At 39.0% G+C, this 21,050-nt stretch overlaps 4 protein-coding genes across 4 annotated transcripts; 1 reads left to right on the forward strand and 3 right to left on the reverse strand.

The window, feature by feature from the left end:
• Nucleotides 1–551: 551 nt before the first annotated feature.
• Nucleotides 552–2,070, reverse strand: LOC116251024 (uncharacterized). The gene has a single exon (XM_031625077.2). It carries the CDS (start codon nt 1,450–1,452, stop codon nt 592–594), a length of 861 nt encoding a protein of 286 aa, XP_031480937.1. The 5' UTR covers nt 1,453–2,070; the 3' UTR covers nt 552–591.
• A 1,449-nt stretch (nt 2,071–3,519) lies between these two features.
• Nucleotides 3,520–7,932, reverse strand: LOC116251480 (protein transport protein SFT2-like). The gene is made up of 4 exons (XM_031625780.2): nt 7,421–7,932; nt 4,634–4,901; nt 4,275–4,379; nt 3,520–3,769 (listed from the first exon to the last, which is right to left on the reverse strand). Exons 1-4 carry the CDS (start codon nt 7,615–7,617, stop codon nt 3,659–3,661), a joined length of 681 nt encoding a protein of 226 aa, XP_031481640.1. The 5' UTR covers nt 7,618–7,932; the 3' UTR covers nt 3,520–3,658.
• A 5,201-nt stretch (nt 7,933–13,133) lies between these two features.
• LOC126409903 (uncharacterized mitochondrial protein AtMg00810-like) lies at nt 13,134–14,432 on the forward strand. Its single transcript, XM_050076708.1, has one exon. It carries the CDS (start codon nt 13,166–13,168, stop codon nt 14,018–14,020), a length of 855 nt encoding a protein of 284 aa, XP_049932665.1. The 5' UTR covers nt 13,134–13,165; the 3' UTR covers nt 14,021–14,432.
• A 95-nt stretch (nt 14,433–14,527) lies between these two features.
• On the reverse strand, nt 14,528–20,921 carry LOC116251661 (DNA-directed RNA polymerase II subunit 4-like). The gene is made up of 9 exons (XM_031626046.2): nt 20,614–20,921; nt 18,779–19,012; nt 16,953–17,015; nt 16,700–16,804; nt 15,989–16,100; nt 15,791–15,868; nt 15,656–15,689; nt 15,506–15,574; nt 14,528–14,869 (listed from the first exon to the last, which is right to left on the reverse strand). The coding sequence occupies exons 2-9, from the start codon at nt 18,867–18,869 to the stop codon at nt 14,795–14,797; spliced, it is 627 nt and encodes a 208-aa protein (XP_031481906.1). The 5' UTR covers nt 18,870–19,012; nt 20,614–20,921; the 3' UTR covers nt 14,528–14,794.
• Nucleotides 20,922–21,050: the final 129 nt, after the last annotated feature.

Below are 21,050 nucleotides of genomic sequence, written 5' to 3' on the forward strand. Positions count from 1 at the left end.
CCGAATTGCAATATTGTTGTTGCCTTTCACTTTATAGTGTATCGAATCTGTCTTTATCGTGGGATATTACAATAGAGTATAGACAGTTACAGATCGATTTGACCATGTGAATGGGCCCTTACACGGTTCCCACTTCACGTTGGTATGGCCCAGCAGCACAATTACTGTTGAATGTAGTATTTGGAAGCATGTCATTCTGAAGAACAGCAGGACGGCCTACAAAAATTTGCACTACCTGGTTTCCCGGATGAAGCGTAACATAATTATGCCCATTCATTTAATTATGAATTGTGTTTTTAAAAGAAGGTCTTAGTTAATGCTCAATCTCACTAAAGAAATGGAGGGAGTTCTTGGCTGTTTCACTATTATCGAAAAAAAAGGCAAAGGCCTCGCATTAAAGCTGCTTCTGATTTCACATACTTTCTTAGTACATCAATAAATAATTGTGCGAGCGCGGCCTTTCTTTTAATTGAGCAAGGAAGCATTGCCACAGGATCTGTCCGTTCGAACCATAAGCTTTAAACACAAGTTCATCAAGGTAGAAGAAGACTAAATTATACCACTTTCTCTGCACAAAAAGATGTCAATCTTTTATTCCATTTTCCATGCATACAAAATCAAACAATAACCCTGAATTGAGCCTGAGCTACTAGAAAATGAGCTATCGCTGCCTGTGTTTTCCGGCGGCGACCCCGGCTGGAACACAAACAAGGCGTGGCCAGAGCCAGGACTGAATATCCAGTCATGGACATCCCAAAAAACTTGAACAGGCACGCTGTCGACCAGGACCGTGTCATTCCCTCTGAACTTCCAGCACAGAGTCTTAACATGGACCAGAACAATCCCATCTACGCTGATCCAAATCTCGGGATCTTTAGCTACTGAGATTGAGCTCTCAATCACGATATCATGCTCCTTACCTCTATCGTCGAACTTGGCTTTTGTGACGAAACACCTTTTTCCAAAGACATTCTCTTTCTTGGACAGCAGCAGGGCATCAACGAGCGAAGGCCTTGATCCGGTCTTTCGGTAGGCTTCCTTCTTCAATTCCCCTAGTAGCAGAACGACCTCGTTGTCACAGGTGATGGCAACGTAGAATTCACCGTGGGGCTCCGGGCCGCCGGAAAATTTTGCCGTCCGGAGGTCCCAAAACACTTCGATCTTGTTTCCCGCGACTTCGAAATACTTGAATCCTTTCTTGTTCCAGAAATGCCAGGGCTTGAGATCCACCTTGCAGGTGTACTGCTGTTCATTGCCGCCGGTATCGATTAGGATCCAAAGGCAATGCGCCATTAGGTTCTTGCACCATATAATTGTAACATAACGGGACAATCCGGCAATCATAGCCTGGTATACGGACATGACCGCACTCTGGCCGGACTTTAGTCCTGATGGATCGTCTGATGACTTGTCGCCGGTAAAGCATGCGGGGATCGGGATCGATTCCTGCATGGTACGGTTCAGAAGACGCCGGAGCCAAATTCAATTCCAAATGGATCTAGCTCGACATACAGCACCCAAATTCACATTTTCTGTTCATCTCAGACAAATAACATCATAGCAAACTCTCGCGGTTCTTAATTCAAGAAACTGGCCCATTGAGTAGTTGCTTCCAACCATCGAGAAAACTTATTTTCCTTTGGTTGGTACATTCAACTCAAAAGAAGAAACGACCTTCTTCTCAATAATCAGGCAGAAAATCTGCCTGGAAAGCCCATTTTCCGGTCGAAGAATTCGATCTGGTAGATACCCAAAAGACAACAAGAAATACACGTGAAATCAGAGGAATTTGGTGATCTGTTTGAACCAAAACATCGTCGATGAGCCTTCTTCAAATCGTTTTCTTCTTCTCAGAAGGCACAACGAGAGAGAGAGAGAGAGCTGGGAATGGTTAAGGAATGAGGAGAATGGAGGTTGGGTGCTTTCTGTCCGCAACGAACGAGCGAGAACGTCGGCGACAACTCATGGGTATGATTGGAGGGAAGAGGTGATTCCTCCTCTTGATGTATTGACCACGGTTGGCGTGACGACAAACAAAACCTCCCTTGATTCACGATAACCATGCCATCACCAAGCTGCCTTTGGCCCCCATGATGACACTGAGAAGGCACAACCGTATTAATATTATTTCAAACTTGTTATCTGTAAAGAACGTCTTTTCTCAAATTTTAAACTGAAAAATGTTCTCAATAGATATCCGTCAAGCATTAAAAAATAGTAAAAGGACAAACTTAAACGATAGCTGTATTGAGTTTGGATATACATTCAAGGCCCAATATGGCGTCCATAGAAGGTCCAAGAAAGTGGAAAACTACGGGGTCCTAATTGATCAACCTTTGTTAGAAAACCATGAACATGACGAACATGAACTCCAATGAGTTTGAGTTTTTTTTTTTTTTGTCAAATAGAACACGAAATGAGTTCTTTATCCCTGTAGTTTGCTTCCGGTAGTGAGCTCAAAATTAATTGTTTGTATTATTTTAGCTAATATTCGTCAGCAAAACATTGTTGAAATTATCAAAGACATTTCAAATAATTGAATATTATAATCTGAATATTTTAGATGTTTTTAAAATGATAAACCTCTTATTCTAAAGAAAGATCTCCTGTGGACGTGGTACGCATGGTTTCCAAAGTATGCTTGCAATATAATTTGATCTGGAATATTCTGGTGAGTGGCCATGTAGACAGAGACCTCCAATCTAAAGAAAAGCCCATGTTTGGACATCTTAATCTTTACTAGACATTTCATCAAATCGTAGGTCCGACCAACTTTGGGCTCATAAACCGGCCTTGTAAGTTGTAGCGTAATTTGAGTGAACCTTCAGACAATATTCGGCAGCAATTTCTTCTGGATTCCATATTAGAAACCAGAAATCCTACGCTTCATGTATTAGAGTCTTGGTTTTCAGTAAAATACTGCATTAGAGGGATCTCACTTCAACGAATTATTTTCCCAAAGCATGCTACGAAGTTTTAAGGCTTTAAGAAGAAAAATCTAAATCTGCGGCACAATTTCGGAACATGACGCAATGGCAATTTCTTTTCTTTTTTTTTCCCTAATTTGAGGGCATAATATTTTTTTAATCCTAAAGCAACTAATGCATGACTTTTTTTTTTTTTTTGCGTTTTTCAACTATAAAAAGTTTTCAATCAGCGTTAGATCTTCCAGAAAATGGCAAAGGACAATAATTTCTACCGACCAGCTTATACTCTCCCTGTGCTCACCGAGGTTCACAGAAATGATAAACAAGTCTAACCAGTCTGCACCTTAATCTTCTTTGCGAAAATGTATCCCATGCATATAATATAATAATTCCAAAATTGAAGCAACATGGCACCGTTCTATTGTTTGGCTGAAAATAACTTCATTCTAACGCTCATAGACTCACACAGGTAGTAATGTGACCTCAACTCCATCTTTACAGATGCCCTTCTATATCACAGCCCACAGAATCCAAATTCTTGTTGACGGTTGTTTATCGCCGAAAATTGTGGACCAGCTACGGTAAAGGTAAATTTTAGGCCAACTAGGAACTTACAATTGAGTTAACTAATAGTACCAAAATACAATGTCCAAACTCCGAATGTTTGCTAAAATAAGCAGTTCCATCTGACAACGAGGAACAAACACCGCTGAAGAAGATGTGATCAATCGTCACCGGCCAAAGCATTTTAGAATAGAAGATGTAACAGTAGACGTAAGGAATTTCAGTCCAGCAGACCCTCCCGGGAAGTAAGAGAGAGCATAGTAAGATAGTGCTAATACCTGGAGCAAATGAAGGTGATTAGAATGAATTCACTATGATTAAAAAAAAAAAGGTGGAACTGTAAAACATGAGTTTGACCAGTCATAAGAAAACAAAACTGTTGAAGCCTTCGTGTGTGGCAAGGTTCATTTTCAATGAAGATGAACCGTACCACTCTTATTTTGCCTGTTGGAACAATTATCAACCAAAGGAACGAAAGGCATGGAATGCTCCTATATAGAGGGATCTGCTTTTCTTGATTATTGGTTGGAGCTAACAAGTGATCCTTATATGTAAGGACAATCATACAAATTCTGTTTTGTAGAGACAGATAATATGACAAAATGGTCGACCATACATGAACTTTTTCATACAATGCACGATGATGATGCTGAAACGCTAAGCATGGCAATGACAGAACTGAAACACTCAGGTGGCATATAATGGTCGTAAAACACAAAGAAAAAATGTTCATTACATTATAGAGATGGCAGATAGGGGGACGAAGCAAAAGCAGGACTTTACCTGTAAAACAGAAAATAGCACAGAGAGAATGTAACTGTGAAGCACCATTGACACATAGATTGTACCCACCATGCTGCCTATGAATCCCAATGTGAAAGGCAGTCTCTGCAGTATACAAGAAACAATTCAACAGAAGATCAGATTAAACAACCATTTAAAGAACAAGAGATTCTATCAACTTCAACAAAGATTTTCAACTGATAACTGCAGTCCAAGGTAGAATCAACACACACCAGCTACTCAGCGTCTGATTCATAATTTCACAAACATGGCATAAGAATTCCCTTTTCCGTTTTTTTTTTCCTGCTTGACATAGAAGATTTTATTGACCACAACCAATAAGATGGGATTTCGTTTACCTCTTTCGATGACATGTGGGCAAGCTGATTCTTTGGGCCTTTCAATGCAAAAAATGACCCGATAATAAACAGGCATCCAAGTGTGAAGCATATGGCGAACTTTTGTGGCATCAGCACCATAACTGGTAGAAACATTGTAAAGGCAATAAAAATGAAGAAAACACCACTGGCCAAGAAAAGCCCAAAGTACATGAGTGACTTTCCAGATGGCACGGTACTAGCAGCAGATTGTATGTTGCCAGGTAGGTCGCGTACTCCTTTAGAAACCCTATAAGAGCAGTAATAGCAATCATGTTTGGGATGTTCCACTGCCAATATTCTCATTGGAATTTATTCACTCACAACTAAGTCTAAAATATCGAGATATCAAATCAAATTTCAGATAGAAATAATGAATAAGATCAATGTACCACTGTAACATGCATTGAATATTTTCATTGGAATTTATTCACTCACAACTAAGTCTAAAATATTGAGATATCAAATCAAATTTCGGATAGAAATAATAAGATCAATGTATCACTGTAACATGCGTTGAACTGGAAACTATCCCTTTAATCAGCACACACACACACAAAAGCTGCACAAACATGAAACAGGGTAGTGGGATAGAAAAAACCTGTCAACTTTACCAATAAATATCTTTGTCTTGATACCTATGCTACTGGCTCTAAGTAGACCTATTGACGAGTAGATAACCAGATAAGCAGGCAATGAGCATGTAAAATGTATGCATTAAAAAGAGCAAACAGGACAAATTATTAGGACTCCAAGTTTCAGAAGCAACTAATCATGCTGATGCTTTCAGCAAGCCAAACAGCAGACATAGCCACTTAGTGCCACAATTCACAAAGAATAATACAAATGCATAAATAAATAACAACTTTATGAACATGCTGCTTCCTAATCAGCAGACAAGACTTAGGCAATAAAAAAATATACCTTGAAAACCACTGAGGAATTAAAAAATATACCTTGAAAACCACTGAGGAATTAAAAAACATACCTTGAAAACCACACTCATGCAATTCGAAAATGGACTTGGACAATCATAGACTCGTAACAGGCCTAACTTTTATACTAAAGAAAATTCTTTGCAACGTAATGTGAAGGTTGAAATAGAGGAGAGTCAGAAACAGCATATGCTCAAGCATATGAGAGACAATTGAAAATGTCAAAGATCCAAAAAATGCTTCATTAATAATCAAAATTTTTGTGTTCCTTGGATGCATCACTACTCAAAAAAGTAGCAGGCATCCCAAGCTAATATGGACATATGACCACAACTGATCAACTAGGTTTTATCGCCATCTATACCCAGGCATTGTCTCCCTTCTAAAATTTGATGACAACCAAGACAACGTGGCCACTTTAATGGCCACACAAAGACATGTCAGCAACACGGGACGTTAGCATAAGCACATACTGTTTCTTAGTAATGGTAGAAAGAAAATTTGCTAACATAAATTTAGCTACAGCATAAAAAAGGCTCTTCCGATTAAGAATAAGAAATAAGAAGATGGAAGATCAAAAATAACTTCTCATAGGTTATCATTGCTCTTGCCAACAGAAGAAACTAATATACCATCAGGTAAGCAAGTAATGGATACGGTTGGAATAAGATTTCAGTATTCGCAATTACAGGTTTATAGATGTCAAGCTAAAACTAAGCGAGTATTTACAGCTCGACATCATAATTAGGAATTTGTTTTCTATGAACAAATAGTATGGGAGATCATATACACAACGCTATAATTAGATCTATCCAGAAAGTACTATATTCACTAAACATATTTGTACAATCTGATTTGAACCCATGCAGGCGGAAAACTGTTTCTAAGATGGATTTGAATGGACGCTGCTAAGAGCCTAAGAGGGTGAACATTAACAAACTAAATTCATTTATCGCATAATTATTTTTTTGCTTTGACAAGAAAGAGCAAATGTAGACCAAGTTAACGTGCTGTGATCCAAATCAGATTCTTGTCATGTTAGTTCGATATTGATATTTAGTATCATCCAGCGGATGAGATCATAAGCTAGGAAAGGAGAATTGGAAACCGTGCACTAATAATCTCTATATATCATCAGCTTAAGATACTAATCAACAGGAACTATCGAATTCAAACAAGTTCCAACTCAAATTGCATGTTGTTGGAAAATAATGAATGCAATTCTTAAGTTGAAGTGAAAAACTTAGATTATTATTCCAGAATGCTTGTTTCAGTACGATCACAACAATGAATTCAATATGCAAATGAAAAAGAATAGTATAAGAATATCAATCTACGATCAATTCTCAGGGCCTACCTATCAAACTCAGGCTACCTAACCTATTTACCAACGTTCCATCATAACCGACGTTCCGCTTAAGAATCAACCACCACTTGCATTGTCATCATCAAGAAACCTTCGGATCCATTCCCAGTTCAATAAACAAGGGATATAGAGAGAAATTACACAGCAAGAGGACTCCAAAGAAGCCGCAAGGACAATGAGACAACGGAAATGATAAGAACGAAACAGAAAAGGGCCTAGAGGAAAACGAAAAAAGCAAAAAACAAGCTCAAAATTGAACAATTAATTAAGGAAAATAACCAAGTATAAAAGATCGACGCACGGAATCTGAATGCGAAGCATAATTGAAACTCTATTCCGAGATCTTGATATATCAAATTCAACACAACACCCCAAGGAAAATTATCCGAAAAAACAAGAGAAGAAAGAAACAAAAGAACGAAAGAACTAAATAAAAGAAAAGAAACAGAGGAACTGCTAGGTCCTTACACATTGAACGTCCCGGAGACTTTATCATTGGCGGTGCGCACGGCGGCCTCGAGATCGAATCCAAAGCCCGACGATCCGGCGTCATCCGACGACCGCGCAGCAGCGTAAGAATTCCACTCCGCGAGCAGAGAGGTCGGCTTCTCTGGCTCGGAGCTGCTCGGTCCACCCATAAACCAAGCCTGGGCCGTCTTCTGCATACCGGGATTAAGCTTCCAAGGGATATATGACAAAGGGATCGGATTCTGAAGAAACCGAGAGAAAACCTAGGCTCTTAATCAAGGCTTCAGGAGTTCAGGGGAAGGAAATGGAGAGGCGACGTCTCCTGGAGAAGACGAAATCCTGTCCGTTCATGGAGGGTTCCGACGACCGAGATCGGAGCAGATCCCGGAAGTGGGCGAGAGACACACGCCCCCGCTTGAGGTGGAGTAATACCGTCAGGTGACTGTTTCTGCGTTTTGAGTAAAAACTGTGGCGTGATCGGCAGTTGAATTTCAAGAATAAGCACCAGCGGAGGTTTGCATTTTAACAGACCAATCGCTTAAAAGCGGCAGAACGAAACGCCGCCTTGACGCCAACGTGTTATGTAAGAAATTGAAGATCCAAAGTCCAATACAGTGTCTTGGTTGTACGACCCGAATCCGAACGTCATTGGCGGCAACGCGGGTTTATCAATGGATTCGTCATCATCAACCCCGGGATCTTAATGGTTCAAATTTTTGTATATTTGGATCGGTGTCAAGATTGGGCTCAAATACTTTTCTGAATGGGACGTGAACCTGTGGACGGATTTTGTTCTTTTGGGCTTAGATCCAGAATACAGAATAGAATTGCACGTGATTCCAGATATCTTACTAAAGCATAATGTGAAGTATGTTTAATCTGGGCCCGCTGTTGCTTCGTAAAATATCATTACGGACCTGACACTTGAACTTCAGATTTGGATTCAAGTGTATTATGTGTTAGAGTGTGTGAATCTATACTTAATAGGCTTCCCTAATTTTTGTGAATTTTTTGTAAAGAAAATCATGTACTTTTGCATTTTATGGATTTGCCTTAATCTCCATGTTTATAAAAGAGGGCGGTTTCTAGCATTCTTCATTTCTTATATGATAGTGAAAAAATTCAGTGCGGCTATGGACATAAAAAAAAAACCCTTGTCTTCAAACTGCCTTCTTCATTTCTTCTCTTGTGTTGTGAGTGAGAGACAAAGGTCCTTGTTCCTAACACCATGATCCATATTCACATCCCACTGAAGTTAAACAGGATCTTGACATCCACAGCCCAATTTGATCCCGTTGTGGCGGTAATCCTCCCTGCCGATGCGGATCATGACCTGCGAATGTGAATTGCTAGGGAAAGACACCGCTGCATCTGAGAAAGTAGAGTGATATTCTTCACCCAAGCAGAAATTGAATAGAAATTTCACAAGTAAGCGTTTTCACCTAGGAAAAAAATAGTAATCTAACCCGTCTGCCTTGAGAAACAGAATCACATGCTTGTGATTTACGAAGAGAAAGAAGACTATTTTTACTGTAAGGAAAATTATCAGATATAAGAATGGGCTTTATCTGTCGAGGATGCCAATAGGACATAGGAGCCAGCAAGTTCAAACACATGATTCAAAACTACAGATTCTCAAGCCAGAAATGAGCTTAGTTTTTATCTTCAAGGAGGTGAGCAAGCAGGAATGCATTTCTACATGCACAACAACCCCTGTGTTAAAATATAAATCCTTCACCAGCACGTTGAAGAGGAGTCTCTTAGGATTCCACCTCCTTGTAGAATGTGTTAAGATATTTAATGTCCTTGTAACATGTGAAGAGTCTCCTAGGATTCTATGTTGTAGTTAATATCCTTGTGAAGTCTCTTAGGTTTCTATGATGTAATTAATGTCCTTGGAGCTTGTGAAATCTCCTAGGATTCTACGATTGGAGACTCTTAGAATTCTGGAAATGGGATTATAAATAGAGGCCGTGCAAACCATTTTGGCTACGGCTTCTTCTCCTCAGTTTCTTCTTGTTTTCATTCTCTCTCTCCCTCTCTCTCTCTCTCTCCCTCCCTCTCTCTCTTCCTGCGTGAGTGCTGTTTTCTGGTTACAGATATTGGTGCTAGATTTCTATCATGGTATCAGAGCGCCAGGTTACGTTATCTCTACCAAACGAAATGCCCAAACAGGTCTGATCTGGTTAGAACTCTTTTCTCATCTTGTCTCTATCCTGAATTTACTTTTTTCTTGCGCAATTCTTGTTCCTTTTTCTTCTTGCTTACCCAAGGACACATCTTGTTATATCGTGTCTTCTTTCCCTCTCATCTTCTACCTATATACCATTCATTTCTGCTGTCATGGAAAACCTTTCGCATTCTAGCATGTCCTCAAGTTTTCTTCCTCACCTTATTACCGAAAAACTCAACCATGAGAATTATCTGATCTGGAAAAGGCAAATCATGCCTTTCATAAGAAGTCAAGGCCTCTTTGGACATCTCGATGGTTCAACAAAGGCTCCACCAATATCCGTCTTACAGGAAATAAAAAATGAGGCAGGAGAAGTTATTGCTGTTCATGAAGACAACAATCCTGAACATGCTATGTGGATGAGACGTGATCAAAGTCTGGTTGCGTATATTTTGTCCACTTTATCTCAACAAGTGTTACTTTCAGTTTCTGATGATTGTACTGCAGAAGAATTATGGGAAACCCTTGCTGATACCTTTTCCCAAATATCAGAAGCTCGAATTATGTACTTAAAGAAAGAATTTCAGAATTTGAGCAAAGGTTCAACGTCTATCATGGATTATTTGGGGCGTATTAAGGCCGTCGCAGACCAACTTGCTGCCTCAGGGAATAACATTTCTGATAAGGAAAAGGTGCAGCAAACCTTGAATGGACGTGGGCATGATTATCATGCTTTTATTACAGCTCTTGAAGTCCTTCCTGTTTTGCCTTCCTTCAACGAACTACAAGGTAAACTTCTCCAACATGAAATGAATATGAAAAGAGTCATTGAAAGGACTGATCAAGGGAACTCCCAAAATGTATTGGCTATGAATGTAAAGTTTGGTAAGAGCCATGGGAACTCCAACCATGGTGGTCGTGGCATTCTACCAACACCACATAACCAAGGTATGTCTCCTTTGGACACTTCAAGAAAAATACCAATTTGTTTTCAGTGCAACAAGAAAGGACACATGAAGGCACAATGTTGGTTTAATCCTCAAAATAAAAACAAAGGAGTAAGACATGATTATAAACAAGGAGGACAAAGTTCTAAATCCACCGCTGAAGATATGCAACAGCTATTGATGACCGCATTCTCAAAGATGACTATAAAGCAAAATGAGCAAGGAGAATGGTTCTTGGATTCAGGTGCAGCTACCCATGTGACAGGAAATGCAGGTAAATTGACTAACTTAACCCCTCATTACGGTAGAAGTTGCATTATAACAGGTGATGGAAAATCTCATCCTATTACACATATTGGAAATGCACATATTCCATTGTCATCCTCGTCTCTATCACTGTCTAATGTTGTTCTTGCTCCCAATATAAAAAAGAACATCATATCCATTTCTAAACTCATTGATGATTCAAGCTCTTCTGTTGAATTCACACCTTCTTCTGTCTATGTCAAGGACCTCCAAACGAAGAAAATGTTCGCTAGAGGGGAGCGTCAAGGGAATATGTACGTCCTCAAGGAATGTCTACCCAAGGATTCATCCACTTTTGATATAGGATTGAAGACATTTTCTCTTTCTCATAATGCGTCATCAGTGCCAAGTTCCTGCCATTTTCAATCAAAAGTAAGGGGCCCTAACCAATTTTTGGAGTCTGATTTGTGGCATAGTCGGCTAGGACACTGTGGTCGACATTTCATTGAAAAACTTGTCACAGATAGTCTCATTCCAAGATCAAGTTTACCTCTTACTTCAAGTGTCAAAAAATGTTCAAGTTGTGGACTTTGTAAGAGTCATGTTTTACCTTTCCATAATATAAATCAAAGGGCTTCCAAACCTTTTGAAACTATTTTTTCTGATGTATGGGGGCCAGCCCCTATTGATTCCATGTCTGGGTCAAGATATTATGTCTTATTCATTGACTCTTACTCACGTTTCACCTGGATTTACTTCATGAAACACAAATCAGAAGTACCTCACATATTTCGAAACTTCTATGCCATGATTCAAACTAAATTTTCATCCAATGTGGTGCATTTTCAATGTGATGGAGGGGGAGAATATTCCTCGCTTGATTTTATTGAATTTCTACGTGAAAAAGGGATAACTAAACAAATTTCCTGCCCTTACACACCACAACAAAATGGTGTAGTTGAGCGAAAACATCGACATATAGTTGAAAGCGCCATGAGCATGATGCATGATACTAATGTGCCCATTTCCTTGTGGACTGAAGCCTTCCATACTGCTGTATACATAATAAATTGTTTGCCTATGACACTCTTGATGTCTAAATCGCCATATTTTACACTCTTAGGCAAACAACCTGATTACAAGAACTTGAAGGTTTTTGGTTGTGTATGCTATGTTCACGTTGATGCTGCCTTGAGGAACAAGTTTCAAGACAAAGCTATTCAATGTAGATTCGTTGGATATGCTGATGAATATAAAGGTTTTCGATGCTATGATCCAACAACTAAACGTATCAAAACTTCAAGAAATGTCATTTTTGATGAACATAGTTTTGATAATACAAATGAAATGCCTATGACCATTGAATCTTATGATCCCTGGACCAGTACACAGTTATTCAATGCAGATCCTGTTATAGAAAATGATGTGCCTCAAAGTGAAGATTCAGAGAGAGCAATACAACCGTCGGATATGGCTCAAAGTGAAAATCAAGAAGATCCAACACAGTCATCAAGTCATCACGAAAACAATAATGAAGAACAGAGCAACGATGCACATCAGTATTCGGGTCTTATCTACAGTCGACGACTAAGGGACAGAGATGCTCACAGTGAAGAAGACAACATGCCCCACCTTAGAAGATCCCAACGCATTCGTCATCCCATTCACAGGTGGGTTAGCTATGATTCTTTATCACTTGATTTTCAGTTATTCATGGCAAAAGTTGGCAAGGAGGAAGAACCTACTTCATTTGATCAAGCATCAAAATCACATCATTGGAGAAAGGCTATGAAAGAAGAAATGGATGCCTTGCATGAATGTGAAACATGGGAGATCGTTCCGAGGCCACACGAAAAGAACGTAGTGGGCTCCAAATGGGTATACAAAATTAAATACAAACCTGACGGCAGCATAGAAAGACACAAAGCAAGGTTAGTAGCAAAAGGGTTTACACAACAATATGGAGAAGATTATGATGAGACATTCAGCCCTGTGATCAAAATGGGAACAATTCGCGTGATTATATCATTGGCAGTTGAATATGGATGGAGACTACATCAAATGGACGTGAAGAATGCTTTTCTTCATGGTGATTTAAGGGAGGAAGTATATATGGAACAACCTCCAGGATACACGAAAGGAGACTCTCATGCATGAGTTTGCAAACTAAGAAAATCTATTTATGGACTTAAACAGACCTCACGTTCGTGGTTTGACAGTTTCTCTTGCAAGATTCAAGAATGTGGTTTTCGGAGATGTCCTCTAGATCACTCTCTCATTTATCGAAAGGAAAACATATTTACTTTACTTCTTATATATGTTGATGATATTGTTATCACATGCAATTCAGAAAAACACATAGAAGAAGCTAAAGTTTTGATGATGCAAAACTTCAAAATGAAAGAGCTTGGTGATTTACGATTCTTTCTTGGAGTGGAGATTGATAGGCACAATAATCGCCTCACATTGACACAACAGAAATACACGTTGGATCTGCTGAAAAAGTCAGGTATGTCTGATTGTAAGCCTGTTGGAACTCCTAGTGTTCTAAATCAAAGACTAAGTGCTCAAGATGGGGAGTTATATGAAGATCCTACGCAATATCGAAGTATTGTTGGGGCACTTCAATATCTTACATTTACTAGACCAGATATTATATATGCTGTGAATCAAGTATCTCAATTTATGCATGCACCTAAAGATACTCACATGGATGCTGTCAAAAGAATATTAAGATATCTTAAAGGGACAGCAGGAGATGGCTTAGTTTATGGTAAGAGTGAAAATATAACTACTGGACATCAACTTATGACATTCACAGATGCAGATTGGGCTGGAGATCCCGATCAAAGAAAGTCCATTTCTGGTTTTTGTATTTTCATTGGACGTAATCTTGTGTCTTGGAGTTGTCGAAAGCAAAAGGCAGTAGCAAGATCTAGCACTGAAGCTGAATACAGATGCATGGCTGCAGGTACTGCTGAAGTTACATGGGTTAGACATTTGCTAGAAGACATTGGAGAAAAGATTAAAACATCAATGTTAATGTGCGATAATCAAAGCGCTATTAACATTGCCTTTAATCCCGTACAACATGGTCGAACAAAGCACATTGAGATTGATCAACACTTTGTTAGACAAAAGGTGGAAGACAAGGAGATTCAGCCTATTTATGTTCGTACAGATGAACAAGTTGCACACTTATTTACAAAAGGATTAACAAAAGAACGATTCTGAAAAGGCAAGTTGTACATGGTGCAAAACCATGCACAACTTGAGGGAGGGTGTTAAAATATAAATCCTTCACCAGCACGTTGAAGAGGAGTCTCTTAGGATTCCACCTCCTTGTAGAATGTGTTAAGATATTTAATGTCCTTGTAACATGTGAAGAGTCTCCTAAGATTCTATGTTGTAATTAATATCCTTGTGAAGTCTCTTAGGTTTTTATGATGTAATTAATGTCCTTGGAGCTTGTGAAATCTCCTAGGATTCTACGATTGAAGACTCTTAGAATTCTGGAAATGGGATTATAAATAGAGGCCGTGCAAACCATTTTGGCTACGGTTTCTTCTCCTCAGTTTCTTCTTGTTTTCATTCTCTCTCTCCCTCTCTCTCTCTCTCTCCCTCTCTCTCTCTCTATCTCTATCTTCCTGCGTAAGTGCTGTTTTCTGGTTACAGATATTGGTGCTAGATTTCTATCACCCTGCATGTTATCTTACCCCGTTGAAAGCTTAAAGATTAATGAGAATGAAAATCACAAAATTAAAGAGGGCAATGCCCAATACATTTTAGACAAGAGGCAGACTTATCACCCAATATATACAAATGGAAATTCAGAGCCTGTATCAGCAAAGGGACCACGACCCATGCCTTACAAAAGTAAAATTAGGTCCCACTTTTCAGCTCCACATAAAATGAAAGAACAAAACAGAAAAGGGGATCGAAGAGTACGAATTAACATGAGTAGAAGTCTTTTCATTACCCATCTGGACATGCAGCAAGAACAGCTGCCTACTTTGCATCTTTAAGTTTGGCTAAAGTAGCAAGCATGTCCTTTATGGTTTCTTCTTTCATCAGTGCTTTCCCCTGACAAAGCAATGAAACAATGGTTGGACAGAGTAGCACTGGTTTCTCAAAAGCGTCAAACATTCCAGTGCAGGAATGAGCACCTCGATGAAGAAACAAGCAAAGTACTACAAAAGACAGCGATATGTCAAATGTGCATTCAATCATTTTGCTTTATGTGTAAGAAAGATCCCCAACATTTCATACCATTCCAGTTCATTTAGAAAGAACTTTTTCAATTCTGTAGTCTAACAAAAAGAAAAACAAGAGACTTGGGGCAGCATTTTTCCAACAGTGCACAAAAGGGTTTTGGAGATCTTAATCATACAAATTTGACACCACAAAAAGGTCGCTTTAATTTGATGCAAAAGATTAAATCTTCTTTTACTCAGTCCTTCCTTGGCTAAGGCTTAGGGCAAGCAAGCTTGCAGCAACAAAATTCTCACCAGTGATTTTGTATATAGTTCAAACACACCTCCCACAAAAACAAAATAAAAGTAATAAGCCAAGGGAAGAAAATTGTTGGGATAAGGGGGAATAAGAAGTCAATACGTCAAAGTTCAGCTTTTGCATATCAGCCCCTTAAACTGGAATGCACTGAAGCAACACGCAAATGCACATGCAGTATGCCAACTAGATGCAGGTTGCAGAACATACCTTCACAGATGGTACAAGAGAATAAACCTCATCCACTGTTTCGGGACATGTGTTTCCAATCAAACATATCTGCAGCAATATAGCATGCTTCTTCTAATAAACCATAAAAAATGAAAATTAAGTACAAAAAGAAAAAAAAATGATCCTAACCTCCACATCAGAGAGCTTGTAACTGCTGAGCACTCTGACAACAAAGTTAAGGATCTAGCTATTAGTTCTAGTTGCTCTGTGTAACACTAGCTAACATAGATCAAAGTTTAGAACTTAGCAACATCTGAAGGATACTCTCGAACTTGCTTCACAGAATCTGGCTTCGAGTAGTGGGTGGAACTCTTCGCATACACCAAGCCTTGATCAAATGATCTGCAGAAAGAAAGATCCTAAGATGTGTGAATGGTCACTGGTGGGTCGCTGTGTACATAGCGATCCTGCTAACACAAGAAGAAATAGGGTGAACTAAATTCAGTGGCCCAAGGTACTTACTTTGGTATCTTCACTGTTGGGTCATTGGCCAGTGCTTGCAGCTGCTCTTGAATATCACCCAGCTTAATAGCAGCTTCACAGTCCATCAGACATTTAGCATTCTTTGGAATTTCTGTGGAGCCACCAGGTCAGAGCACACTTTACAAATCCAAGAACATAAAATTGGTTTCCTCATGATGCATTCCTGAACTCCAAATCCAAATTTGATCTACAGATACATATTACTAAAAAGTTGTAATTAGCACCCACTTATAAATAAATGTACTATAATCTAACCATGGTGTATGGCAATTACATAGGAGACTATTTATTATAATAACAACTAAAAACAATGGAAATATCAAATTTTAGCAAGGATAAGTTCACGGAATCTAAGTTACTCCCAGACAATCTCCAGGCTCAACATTGGCAGAAAGCACCAGTAGTTTGATTCACATAATCTGAACTGTTCTTACGGTTCCTCCTTATTTGACATAAAACTTCTCTAAAACTGTTAGTTATTTTCATTATTACTATCAGTTATTTAATTTAAGTGCCATTTCTCTGAAAGCTTCAAAGGTCGTCAAAACTATAGAATTATGAGGACTCGAGGTAGCATCCAAGTTGACAATTCAAAATTGGATCTTAATGGAAATTTTAAGTGTCCACAACATCAACAAAAATGTCATATAAACGGGTTAAAAAAATAACAATAAGAAAATAGGAACTTACCATCTTCTATTCTTCCATCTTCAGGTCTTGCTGTTTGCTGCTTTGCAGGCGTGCTCTTACCAGCCTCACCTGTTTTATACAGATTTTCACCTTTGCCTGATTTTCCTACATTTGGTTGCACCATCCATTACAAATTTACATGTGACACATAACCCAGATTTGGAAATATGTGTAATCTAAACTTTAGAATAAAGCTAGTAGCCTAGTGCAGAACTACAAATCAAATTGAATATTTCTGGGCAAAATGACCAACCTGAAGAGATTGGAGGATCAGGATATTCTGCTCCATTCCTTCTTTGTGAAGCAGTTACCTTTCCTTTGGAACGAACATGAAAAAAACTTATCAATGCTCCAGCCATCCAAATCATAAAAGAGGAAAGGAAGATAAATACCTGGAAATTTTCATTTATATATGTATGTGTGTGTGTGTGTGTGTATATATATATATATAGAGAGAGAGAAGGACGACCCTCTGTTGTCCTTTTCTCTAAGAAGGATGAAAAAGGATGACAGGACAGGCCTCGTCCTTCTTAAAAGGGCAACAAGGCACCCTTGAGGCCGTGTCATTTTGATGCAGGTGGAGTAATAAAAGTGTCTGGATTTTTATTATTGTTATTTTGTTTGGATCCAGATCCAGGGATCCGCTTTAGGCTATATAAAGACGTGTCCTTTTCATATTCTCTTTGATTTCCTTAGTTCAATTTAGGTATTGACCGTGGGTTAGAGAAGCAGTCCTCATCCCCACTGCGTCACCTTTTAAGGAGGACTAGATAAGGAAAATAGCAGTTTTCCTTTAAGGAAAAGGAAAAAGGAAAAACAAAGAGGGAAAAACAAAAGGAAAGTGGAGGGAAAAATGAGAAAGGCAGTCTTTCTTTTAAGAAGAGGTTGAATGCGAGAGAAAAAAGAATAAGAAAAGGGAAATACAAAAAGGCGGAAGGAAAAACGAAAAAAGGGAGAGAAAGAAAAACTAAGAGCCAGAGACAAAAAAGGATGCAGTCAGTAACACCTGACTCGCATTGACCAAGTCAGGTGACATACCGACAATGAATCCGCACCAGCATCATGTCAATGCAGCTGATTTGGCGCGCCAAAAAGTTTCAAATTTTGTGCTTTATATGTCAATGATGATGAAGATGTCTGAGATAACTATGATGAAGATGTCTGAGATAACTTTCTCAAATGATCAAGTCAAAATCCAGATTTTGCCATTTCCTTGATAAATACTATCCCCCAATAATAGCCTAACAACCTTTGAAAAGTTGCAGGTGAAAATATGTTGGCTTAGATCATGATCAAACTACATTACCAAGACAAGTTACCCAAGTACTCCAGAAGCATGTGAAAGGATTCCCTGAGAATAATCATCATTCAAAACTTACTAGTAGTCAATCAAATTGCATAGATATCATATGCAAGATCCACAAAATTAGTAGGATCACACTATCAAGAATCGCAAGACCAGATGCCACCTGCATAGGTAAAAAAATCTGCCATATGGATAACTACATTCACATTGTTTATAATTATATCTTGTTGCCAAACAATTAGACATCTACTCACGTCATTATATTTCCTTTTTCTCCTGAAGGTAGAAGATAAATCCTATTATTCTCTAGTTTGATATATTACTCCCAATATTTTGAAGTTTTTACTAACTCGGAAAAGAAACAGCTGAATTTCCATTTGCCCAAGCAGGATGTGCCCTGTGCATGTCTGAGCAACCAGTTTCTCAAGAATATTCTCATTCTATACAATGTTGAATATGCCCAATTAATAAATGTCCAGACGATCGTCAAATTCTTACTCATAAGCAGATAAAACACATTCAAATCATGCCGATCATAAAATACATAACCAACTCCTTCCTACATTTGCACTGAAACAGCACAATCAACCACTTTATCAACATTAGTTCAAAAATGAATCTTGAAAACTAATACAAAATTGATTGCGTTACAAGAAAAACTTCTGGCATTCACGAGAACCACAATTCATTTCCTACCATTTAAGAAAACAACGATCAAACCAACCATGCAATTACACGGAAGAAACAAATAAAAGAGAAAGAGGGAGAGTCACCAGAGTCCATGTGTCTCTTGGGCACTGCTTTTCCGGTTGAGGAAGGATCCGTCCGGTACTTGGGTAGTGCTTTTCCTGCCTTCTCCGCCATTGTTGAAAGGCTACTGAAGACTCAGGACACTCAACAATTCCAGAATCAAAATTCCACCTCAAACTGGAATTGGAATTAAAATTCCAGTTCCAGTTTCTTTATGTTTGATAGCCTAAAATTTTGATTCCAGAATTGAAAAAGACCTGTTTGATGAAAAGGGAATTAGTTACCCAGAATTATGCAGCCAGTGGATTCATTTGAAACTCTGCAGACTTCTTGCATAAACCCATAACTCCACTGAGCAATTCAAAGATCCAATAGGAAAAAAAAAAAAACAGGGATGATAATTCAAACAATTGTCTCACTCTCACACGCACACAAAAAGAGAGTCATTAATGATTAACTGCTACAGCTATTTGAAGATATCAAATGTCTAGTACATGCATCAGATCTGTTCTCCAATGCAGGCAATATATCTAGAGGTCATTATCGAAAAGTAGAATGGGTGAAATTCGTTACTGGAGACTCACTATACAGAAGTAAAGGATTGCAAAATTGCCATTACGACCATTCGGTGTTGCTGTGTGATAAATTTCAGGTAGGAAATACTACAACGCAAGGACCTTTAACAAAAATGCATTTTAAACACATTGAACTCCAATAGATGCACAATATTCTGTCATGGAGGCACCATGAGCTACTAAGGTATCAACAATAAACATACACCAGCAAGCAGCAAACTGATGCATTACACTGTTCCAATTGTTAGAACTGAGAAAGAAAAAGAGACGGGGATTAAGAAAACAGCAGACTACATGGATTTGAAAGCCATTAACACTTAACAGTGAACTCCAAGGACTATATTGTTGACTGAGACTTGAGTACTTTTACTGTCTTACACATAAGTACCAAACACAAGATTTACATGATGCTGAGAATACATTGTTCCAAATTTCCAATTGTTACAAAGAAAAAGAGAGAAAGATTAGGAAACCGCAGATTTACATGGCTTTGAAAGCCAGTAACAGAAAACTCCAAGGACTGCATTGTTGATTACCTTACCCTTACACATAAAGTACCAAAGACAAGATTTGCATGACCCTGAGAATGTATTTAGCAGTTTTTCAACTGATTGCTCATGGCCGAAAAATTATTGTCGATCATATGGAAACCACTCAGACAAATGCGACATGCATACTGTTCTCTGTAACCAGTACCCAGACATGGATGATCAAGTGCTATCTTGTCATTTGTTTTCTTACTGATACTACTGATACTTCTCACATGCTTATTGAGAAGAAACACAACAGATTTATCAAAGGCATCATTTATACAGTATACACAACAGAGGCAGAATGATCAACACCGTATATATAATTCAGCATATTTTAGAGACGTTGTTCTGTTTTGTGCATCGATCTACAAGAAGAAGGTTATGAAAACAACACAGTATATATAAATGCAGCTAAAGCAGAACGACCAACACAGCATATACGACGCAATAGAAACAGTCTACAGATGAAGCACGACTACAAAAAAAAAAAAAAGTGTATATACAATTCCCCCGTTCGCGTCCGGCATGGTAGCCCTGGAAGGGTCCAAACTTTTTTGCAAGGTGGGGCAGCCATAGCCGACGCAGCGCCTCCAGCATCGGTGGAAAAGAGAGAGAACGAGAGAGATTGTGGGGGAAAAAAAAAAGAAGAATAGAAAGACAAAGAAAGGGGCTCCAGTCAGGAGGGCCTCCCTGGGTCGGCCATGGCCGACGTAGCGCGCGAGCGCGCGCGAGAGAGAGAGAGTGGTATACCTCTCTGCGAATGGGTGACGGCGAGGGAAGCTGCGGGTGGAAGCTGTAGGGGGAAGACGCGACTTGTCAGTGAAAAAGGTGAAGACCCTTCACGGGGAGGACTGGACGAAGAAGAAGCCGCGAAAGGATGACGGCGATGCAAAAGGCAGAAAAATGGAAGCTGCAAGAGAAGGCAATCCGCGGGAGAACAATGGAAGATGCGGAAGAAGGCACTTCGCGGGAGAAAAAGAGGAAGACCCTTCGTGGTACGGAATTTTGATTTAAGGACCGATCCCGGAGTTTTGATTCCCCGTCTGTTTGATCAATTTCCATTTACTCAAATACTGGAATTTCTATAGTTCTTTCCAAACACCTTCTAGAGTCGGTCACTCGTACCTCTGTTGTCCTCGTGACTTACTTGTGCAAGTAGATTTATCCCACTGCTAATTTTTTAGGGC

This window comes from Nymphaea colorata, chromosome 3 (assembly GCF_008831285.2).
Source record: "Nymphaea colorata isolate Beijing-Zhang1983 chromosome 3, ASM883128v2, whole genome shotgun sequence".
Taxonomy (NCBI): Eukaryota; Viridiplantae; Streptophyta; class Magnoliopsida; order Nymphaeales; family Nymphaeaceae; genus Nymphaea; species Nymphaea colorata.

Coding starts and splice junctions, on each gene's coding strand:
- LOC116251024 (XM_031625077.2), bottom strand. CDS start 1,452: ATGCAGGAATCGATCCCGATCCCCGCATGCTTTACCGGCGACAAGTCA.
- LOC116251480 (XM_031625780.2), bottom strand. CDS start 7,617: ATGCAGAAGACGGCCCAGGCTTGGTTTATGGGTGGACCGAGCAGCTCC. Junction 4,902..7,420: donor GTCTCCGGGACGTTCAATGT/GTAAGGACCTAG, acceptor CTGCTCTTATAG/GGTTTCTAAAGGAGTACGCG. Junction 4,380..4,633: donor CCCACATGTCATCGAAAGAG/GTAAACGAAATC, acceptor TGTATACTGCAG/AGACTGCCTTTCACATTGGG.
- LOC126409903 (XM_050076708.1), top strand. CDS start 13,166: ATGATGCAAAACTTCAAAATGAAAGAGCTTGGTGATTTACGATTCTTT.
- LOC116251661 (XM_031626046.2), bottom strand. CDS start 18,869: ATGGCGGAGAAGGCAGGAAAAGCACTACCCAAGTACCGGACGGATCCT. Junction 16,101..16,699: donor AGATGGAAGAATAGAAGATG/GTAAGTTCCTAT, acceptor GTGGCTCCACAG/AAATTCCAAAGAATGCTAAA. Junction 15,575..15,655: donor ACAAGCTCTCTGATGTGGAG/GTTAGGATCATT, acceptor ATATTGCTGCAG/ATATGTTTGATTGGAAACAC.